Raw genomic sequence first — 8,445 nt, 5'->3', positions numbered from 1 at the left:
CTCGTCCAACCGGAAGCTGGATGGGAAAATCAAGGAATTGTCGCTGCAGCTGGACGAGGAGCGGCAGAGCAGCAGCAACCAAAGGGACCAGGTGGGGCTGGAATTCCTGGAATTCCATGGAAAAACCTGGGCTAGGATCCAGGATTTATCCCGAAAATCCCATCTGAGCCGTGGCAGGGAATCCTAAAATGGTTTGGGCGGGTGAAGATCCCAAAGGTCTTTAAAAATTCCATAAAAATCCGAGGCCAGTGACATTCCCACCATCTCAGGGGTGGGGAATCCATGGAAAAAATGGAGCTTGGATCCTGAAAATCCCCAAAATCCCAACCCAGGAATTCCCGGAGTGATTTGGGACGGAAAAAAACCCCCAAAAATCCTTAAAAATTCCTTTAAGATCCCTAAAAAAAGCTCTGAAATCCTTAAAATTCCGAGGCCAGGGCCAGGCCTGGGCACCCCAGGAGTCTCCCATAATTCCCAAATCCCAAATCTGACCCTGAATCCCGGGAATTCCCAGCTGAGCCTGCGGGTGAAGGCCCTGAAGCGCCAGGTGGACGAATCCGAGGAGGAAATCGAGCGCTTGGAAAATGCCCGGAAAAAATCCCAGCGGGAGCTGGAGGAGCAGCAGGAGCTCAACGAGCAGCTCCAGCGGCGCCTGAAATCCATGGAAAAGGAGGCCTGGTAAGGAATTCCCAGCTGGAAAATTCCAGAATCCATGGGAAAGGTCCCTAAACCCGTGGAAAGGTCCCCAGTCCATGGGAAAACCCCAAATCCCGAGGAAAAAGTCCTAAATTCATGGGAAAGGATCTAAATCCACGGAAAAGGAGGCCTGGTAAGGGAATTCTGGTTCGGAAAAGGCCGGGAATTCCACGGGAGAGGCCGGGAATTCCATGGGAAAGGCCGGAATTTTCCCCCGCAGGCGCCGCGCTGTGGACTCGGCGCTGCAAGACGAGCGGCTGAGCTCGGATGAGGAATTCGGATCCGCAGCCATCGCCTCCCTCCTGAGCGAGGCCAACCTGCAGGCCAGCTCCTGCTGAGCTGGGAGGGAATGCCGGGAATGCCGGGAAAACCTGCGGGCCAGCTCCTGCTGAGCTGGGAGGGAATGCCGGGAATGCCGGGAATGCCGGGAATGCCGGAGTCACCGGCATCATCACTGTCATCATCATCGTCATCACTGAGGCGGGGACCGGTTCCAGGATCGGTCCCATCCTGGGTCCGGTTCCGGGCTCATCCCCGGGATCAGCCCCCTCCTGCTGATTCCCGGGAATTCCGGAGCTGGGATCGGGATCAGCCCTGGAATTCCGGCCGGGATCAGCCCCGGGCTGCAGCTGCTCCATAGGAAAAGCTTCCCAAAGCGAGGACATGAAGGAAAACCAGCTGGGACCCCTGTGGGAATCCTGGGATTTCCAGGGATTTCCCAGAATTTCCGGGGATTTTCAGAGATTTCCCATCTCCTGAGGACACTTTGGGGGAACCCTGGGATTTCCCCATTCCAGGAATTTTTATTCCCACGTGCTCCCGAAGATGTTGGGAATAAAATCCAGTGGTTTAAGGGCAGCAGGGTCTGGAATTTTTGGGAATTCTGGATGGGAATTCTAGGTGGGAATGTTCAGGAATTTTTAGGAATTCTGCGTGGGAAATTCTTGGGAATTTTGGGGAATTCTCGGTGGGAATTCTGGGTGGTATTTAGGAATTCTGGGTGGGAATTTTCAGGAATTCTCAGGTGCCACCTCTGTCCCCCGGTGTCCCTGTGCCACCACCCCCGCAGGGCCGCGCCCGGGGCCCGCCCCGCGCAGGTGACACCGGGATGTCCCCCGCGGGTGGCCCTGGAGCCAGGACCGTGCCCGCTGCCCTCGGAGGTGCCCCCGGACCGGCCCGACCGGTCCCGCGCTGTCCCCACCCCTCCGTGCCTCAGTTTCCCCCGAGCCTTGGGGACATCCCGGGGACAGCGCGGCCGGAATTCCCAATCCCTGAAATGTCCCGGGAAATCCCGATCTCCGCGGTTTTCTGGAATTCCCTGAAATCCCCCGGGATTGCCTGGGATTCCGCTGTGCCACCGTCGCCGGGGATGTCCCCAGGGTGTCCCCAGCTGGGCACACCCCCGGAGGACACCGCGGTGGCACCGGGGGGTGGGGACAGCGCCTGGCACGGCTTTGGGACACGCCCGGGCCTGGCTTGGCACGGCTCCGGCCTTGGCAGGGCACGGCCAGGGCGGGGCCTTGGCACCGCTGGGGACACGCGGGTGTGACATTGGCACGGCTGGGGCACACCCGGGTGTGACACTGGCACAGCCCGGCACGGCTCGGGTCACCTTGGGCACGGCTTGGCAAAGCTTTGCCCCAGTTTCCCCCCAGTTTTATCCCAGTTTCCCCCATTTTTTGCCAACTTTTATCCCGATTTTCCCTCAATTGTATCCCGACTTTCCCAGCAGCTTTTCCCCCCTTTTTTCCCAATTCTCCCCCTTTTTTCCCCAATTCTCCCAACTTCCCCCTTGTGGGCGTGGCCTCCACGTTGTGGGCGTGCCCACATTGCCTCATTACCAAATTTAGCCGTCCCCAAACATGGGCAGGACCCAGAGGGGGCGTGGCCAGACGCCGCGAACAACAGCCAAACCCCGGGGGGCGTGGCCGGAGTGGGCGTGGCCACCTGGCTCAGGTGAGGCGGAAGTGGCGGCGGGGCCATGAACGGACTCCCGGGCTGGGCCGCGCTCCCGGAATCCCCGGTAAGGACCCCCGGGACCCTTCCCCGCATTCCGAAACCCTGCCCCAAAAATCCCCCCCAAATTCCTGCGGCATTCCCAAAAAGTTCCTGCATCTTCCGCAAAAATCCCCGGGAAAATTCCTTTCCTTCGGCTCTTCCCGGAACTCCCGGGGTTTTTTTTCCGCCGTTTGGGGATCCCTTTGGCGTTCCCAGGATCCCGCCCCAAATTCCCAGATCCTTCCCAAAATTCCTGGATCGCTTCCCTAAAAACTTCGGGACCCTTTCCCGAAATTCCTGGATCCCCTTCCCAAAATTGCCGGGCCTCTCCTTTCCCCACTCCCGGAACTCTCGGGCTCTTCCCGCCCTCCTGGGAGGAGTTTGGAGGATGCCAAATCCCTTTGGAATTCCTGGGACCTCATTCCCAAAATTCCCAAATCCTTCCCAAAATTCTCGAATCCCTTCTCTAAAATCCCCTGGACCCCTCCCCAAAATTCCTGCGTCCCTCATTTTCCTCATTCCCGGAATTCCCGCAATTCCCGGGATTTTTTTCCCCCTCCTGGAACGACTTTTGGGGGATCCCAAACCCCCTTGGAATTTCCGGGACCCCTCCCAAAATTCCTAAATCCTTCCCATAATTCCCTCGGGATCCTTTCCCTAAAATCCCCGGGACCCCCCTCCCCAAAATTCCCGGGTCCCTCCTTTCTGTCATTCCCGGAATTTCCGGGATGATTTTTTGGGCGATCCCAAATCCCTTTTTCCCACGTTCCAACCCCAAACCCACCCGGGATTTTCGGGATCTTCCCGGCTCCGTTTTCCAATGGAATTCCCGGGAATCTCTCCCCAAGATGCCCTCCCGAAATCACGATTGTTTTGGGAATTCCGAACCCCAGGGGGTGGGGCCATCCTGGAATTTTCCAGCTGGGATTTGAGGAATTTTCCCAATTTTTTTTCCCGGGTTTTTTTCCCGCTTTTCCCAGCCGGGCCTTGGGGCGGGGCTGGTGCATTCCCAAAAATCCAACCCCGCCCCAAATCCCAGGGAATTTGGGAATTTTGTGTCTCAAATCCCAACGATCCCAGTTTTTTTTTTATGGATTTGGGGAACGCTGGGATTTTTCCCGGGATTCCAGGCTGCTTTTCCCAGTTTTCCAGAGGGAAATTCCTCATTCCCAGCCTTTTAAGGAACAATTTGGGATCGCTGGGAACTCCCAAATTCCCGGGGTTTTTTTGGGATCTCCACTCCTGGAATTTTTGGGATTCCCCATTCCAGGATTTTTGGAGTTCCCTCCCCATCCTTCCAAGCTTTTCCCAAAAAATCCTTTGGAATGATGGGAAAAAACCTTGGAAAAATGGGAAAACTTGCCTTGGGGATTCTGGGATGGGGTTGGGATTTTGGGATTCCCCATCCCAGGAGTTTTGCGATTCCCAAAATTCCCATTCCCAGTGAATTCCCCCCAAAAGTCCCCTTGGGGTTGGGCTGGAAAACTCCTTGGGAATGAAAATTTGGGAATTTTGGGAATTTTCCAGTTCAGGGCAGACTTTTCCCAGCAGGAGCTGAGCATGAGGCGCCCCACGAAATTCCCAGAATTTCCCAGCCCTGAAAACTCCCCCGGATCCCTGGAAGATTCTGGAGGGGGCCCCAAATCTGCCTGGAATCCAGAGGTGAGGCCTGGAATTTTTGGAAAACCCCCCCCCCCCCAAAAAAATCCGGATCCGGTGTCTCTTTTCCTTCCCTTTCTCATTCCCGATCCCGGCGGAGAAATCCGGGAAGGATGGGATTTTCCCCAGATTTTTCCCGGATTTATCCCAAATTTATCTCGGATTTCTTCCCGGTTGATCCCAGATTCTTTCTGGATTTATCCCAAATTTTTTACCGGATTTTTACTGGGTTTCTTCCCAGTTTATCCTGAGCTTGTGTGGTGAGAGTTGGGGGGGTGGGGGGGGGGGGAAAGGGGAATTTTGGGGAGGAAAAATGTGGGTTTTGGGATCATTCTGGGAGTTTTTTGGGGAATTGTGGTGAAAATTCAGGGTTGGGGGAATGGGAAATCTGGGATTTTTATGGGAATTTTGGGGAAAACTGTGGGTTTTGGGAGGAAAATGGGAATTTTGGGGGTAATTCTGGGAGGAAATTCAGGACTTCGGGGGGGAGAAAGTGAAATTTGGGATTTTTCTGGGAATTTGGGGGGAAAATCTGGAAATTTTGGGGGGAAATTGGGGTCTTGGGGGGAAATTTGGGAGTTCGGGGGGGTAAAACCAGGAATTTGGGAGAGGAAAATGGGAATTTTGGGATAATTCTGGGATTTTGGGGATGAAAATTCAGGATTTTGGGGGAAGTCTTGGCTTTTGTGGTAAAATCCAGGATTTTTGGAATCATTTTGGGAGAGAGAACGGGATCATGGTTTTCCCAGATTTATCTGCAGCAGGAAACAGCTGTGAATCCTGGGTTTTTCCATGAAAATCCTGGAATTTTCCCTCCAAATCTGGGATTTTCGGGACAATTCCCACCCGGCCACCACCCTGAGGGTGGAGATCCCAATGCTGGGCGTTTCCTGGGGATTTTTTTCCTGAAATCGCTGTGTTTTCCCCCGAAGCCGGTGGGCAGAGCCTTTGCCATGGTGGCCAAGAGATCTGACGGGAATTCCTTGGCCTCGGAGTGCGTCAAATCCAAGGACGGCGATGAGGAGATCATCAAGGTGCCCCAAATCCTGGGATTCCTGCGCGGAATTTCAGGGATAAAACGCGGATTTTTTTGGGGATTTGGTGTGGATTTGAGGGGCTCCAGGTGGAATTTCGAGAATTCCTTGTGGATCTCAGGGAATTCCACTCCTTGGGAACAACACAGGTGGGGAAACCCCTCCCGAAACAAACCCTGGAAAATGGAAATTTAACAGGAAAATTCAGGGACAAAAAATTCCGGGAAATTTTGGGAAGCCTTGCCCTAACCCCTCTGGATCAGTTGGAATTCCCGGAGGGGTTTGGGGCGTTTCCAATCCCGTTTCATTCCCGTTCCCGTTCCAGGTTTACCTCAAGGCTCGTGCCGACCACGAGGAGCCGGTGACGCAACTCAAGAGCGAAGTCCGGCACATCCAGGAGGTGAGATTCCCAAAATTCCACAAAATTCCCTGAAAAATTCTGCGAAATTTCCGCAGCTTCCTGTAAAATTCCCTGATTCTCTCACAAAAGTCCCTGAGTTTACATGAAATTCCCAAAAAATCCTCCCAAAATTCTCCAAATCTCGGCCCAAATTCCCCCAAAACTCCCAAAAAATTCCTCTCAAAATTTCCCCAAATTTACCTCAAAATTTCCACAGATTCCCCCCAGATTCACTCAAAATTCCGCAAAAATGTCTCCGAATTCCCCTGAAATTCCCACAAAATTCCCCCAAATTTTCCCTGAATTATCCCAAAATTCCCAAAAAGTTCCCCAGATTTCCGAATTTTATTTTCATTTATTTTCCTTTCATTGGATTTTTTCCCCATTTCTACTTGGACTTTTTAACCTTTTTTCCCCCCTCCCAATTCCCTGGAAATTCCCACATCCCAAGAAAACCCCAATTTTTCCCTTTTTTTTCCCAGGCCGGGAGTGCCCTCAAAAAACTCCGTGAAGATTTGAGCACCAAACTCCAGACCCGGACGGAATTTCTGGAATTCCGGGAATTCCGGGAATTCCAGGAGAGCTCCGAGGTAAAAAATTAGGGAATTACAAAACAAAAAAAAAGTGGAATTTTCCCCTGGAAAATCCCAGAGGGATTTTGGGTGGAGAAAAGGGGATAATCCCAATTATTCCAGTGGGAAAATTCCCATTTTTTTCAGGGAAAAAGGGAGGAATTCTCGTTTTTGGGGTGGTGAAAGGGAAAATTTCCGATGTTTGGTAGGGAAAACAGGAAAATACTTTTTTGGGTGAAAAATGTGAAATTTGGGATTTTCTCGAGGGATTTCACAGCTCCCAGGGATGATCCTGGAATTTTGGAGTTGCTATTTTGCCAAAATTCCCAAATTTTGCCCCAAATTGGGAAGTAGGAGCAGGTCCTGGAAATAAAAAAAAAGGGGGGAAAATGAGCATAAATCCATAGAAATTTAGGAATAAATGGATTTAAATTTGGAGTACATCCATTGAAATTTGGGAAAAGGGAATTGGGGAATTAGAGAAATTTGGGATAAATCCTGATTTCCCCCCTTATTTCCCTGGATCCCAGGTGGTGCTGGAGAAGCGGAACCAGAGCTGCTCCTGCCGGGGAAATTCCCAGGATAATCCGGTAGGGAACAGAAAATAATTCTGGAATTTTCCAGGACAGGATTTGGGTCAGGGGGAAAACGTTTAAGAAACCCGTTTTCCACCCAAAAATGGGGAATAGTTGGGGTTAATTTGGGAATTATTTGGTGTTTTCCACCAAATTTTGAGTCCTGAAATTCCAAGTTTTAATTGGGATTTGGGAGGTTCAGTTTTTAGCTAAAAATCCCAAATTTCGTGAAATTTTGAGCTCTTGGAAAATTAAAAATTTCGGATTCTCGACCTCTGGGAAAACTCAAAAGCGTGGGAATTTTTGACATCTTGGAAACACCAAATTTGGGGAATTTTCGAGCTCTTGGAAAACACAAAATTTGGGGGTTTTGGGATGTGTGGGGGACACCGGGGCCTTTTGGGGCCGTTCCCGCAGGAGGACCCCGAGGCCCCGCGGCTCCTGTGGAGGCTCCAGGAGGTGGAAAAGCGGCACCAGCTGGAGCGCAGCGGCCTCGAGGTGAGCCTGGAATTCCCAAAAAACCCGGAATTTCGCCCAAATTCAGCCGTCTTGGAGGAGAACTTTGCCCGAGTTCTGGAATTTTAGGGGCGATTTTGTCCAGGTTCTGGAATTTTAGAGGAGATGCTGGGGTTTTTTGAGGGATCTCCAGGAAAATCCTCCTGCCGAGGAAAGTCCTGGAATGTGTCCTGGGATCCTGGGAGAGCCGGAATTCCCGGAATTCCCGGGTTTCCCATTGCAGAGGGCGCTGCTGCGGTGCCAGGAGGACGCGGAGCGGGCGGATTCTGCCCGCAGCCGAGCGGAGACAGAGGTGGAGCAGCTCCAGAGGCTCCTGGCAGGCATGGAAAAGGTGATTTGGGATCGGGATCGGGGGCTTTGGGATCAGGAACCAGCGCTGGGATGAGTGGATTTGGGATTGGGATGAGTCGGAGGCCATTCCCAATATCCCACCCCATTCTTGATATCTTGCTATCCCGTTATCCCTGTATCCCAATATCCCATTGTCCCGTTATTATCCCGTTATCCCGTATACCATTGTCCCGTTATTATCCTGTTATCCCGTATCCCATTGTCCCGTTATTATCCCGTTTTTATCCCGTATCCCATTATCCCGTTATTATCCCGTTTTTATCCCGTATCCCATTATCCCGTTATTATCCCGTTTTTATCCCGTATCCCATTCTCACGTTATTATCCCGTTATCCCATATCTCGTTGTCCCATTATTATCCCGTTATCCCGTATCCCATTGTCCCATTATTATCCCGTTATCCCGTATCCCATTGTCCCATTATTATCCCGTTATCCCGTATCCCATTCTCCCGTTATTATCCCGTTTTTATCCCGTATCCCGCTCCCCGATCCGCAGGATCACCGGGATCTGCTGGCGCGGATGGAGTCGGGGCAGGCGGAGCTGGAGCGGCTGCGGAAGGCGGAAGGGGAGAGAGCAGCGCAGCAGGAGCGGTGCGAATCCGGGAATGGGAATTCCGGGAGTGTGGGAATCCGGGAATGGGA

At 52.3% G+C, this 8,445-nt stretch overlaps 2 protein-coding genes across 2 annotated transcripts in view; both read left to right on the top strand.

The window, feature by feature from the left end:
• LOC115949119 (cingulin-like) overlaps window positions 1-1,548 on the top strand; it is a 12,014-nt gene extending 10,466 nt beyond the window's left edge. Inside the window, 4 exon segments of the mRNA XM_031065436.1 lie at window positions 1-91; window positions 515-678; window positions 917-1,043; window positions 1,107-1,548. The exon segment at window positions 1-91 is cut by the window's left edge and continues 17 nt beyond it. Of these exon segments, the coding sequence (XP_030921296.1) occupies window positions 1-91; window positions 515-678; window positions 917-1,034 (373 nt within the window). The 3' untranslated portion in view covers window positions 1,035-1,043; window positions 1,107-1,548.
• A 1,087-nt stretch (window positions 1,549-2,635) lies between these two features.
• TUFT1 (tuftelin 1) overlaps window positions 2,636-8,445 on the top strand; it is an 8,497-nt gene continuing 2,687 nt past the window's right edge. The window contains exons 1-9 of the mRNA XM_031065435.1: window positions 2,636-2,719; window positions 4,246-4,356; window positions 5,286-5,387; window positions 5,713-5,787; window positions 6,270-6,377; window positions 6,890-6,949; window positions 7,352-7,432; window positions 7,674-7,781; window positions 8,300-8,394. Coding sequence (XP_030921295.1) covers window positions 2,678-2,719; window positions 4,246-4,356; window positions 5,286-5,387; window positions 5,713-5,787; window positions 6,270-6,377; window positions 6,890-6,949; window positions 7,352-7,432; window positions 7,674-7,781; window positions 8,300-8,394 — 782 coding nt within the window. The 5' untranslated portion in view covers window positions 2,636-2,677. The remainder of the gene's footprint in view (window positions 2,720-4,245; window positions 4,357-5,285; window positions 5,388-5,712; window positions 5,788-6,269; window positions 6,378-6,889; window positions 6,950-7,351; window positions 7,433-7,673; window positions 7,782-8,299; window positions 8,395-8,445) is intronic.

Source organism: Geospiza fortis, unplaced genomic scaffold, assembly GCF_000277835.1.
Source record: "Geospiza fortis unplaced genomic scaffold, GeoFor_1.0 scaffold15, whole genome shotgun sequence".
NCBI classification, from domain to species: Eukaryota; Metazoa; Chordata; class Aves; order Passeriformes; family Thraupidae; genus Geospiza; species Geospiza fortis.
This window is presented reverse-complemented; position numbering and strand designations above follow the sequence as displayed.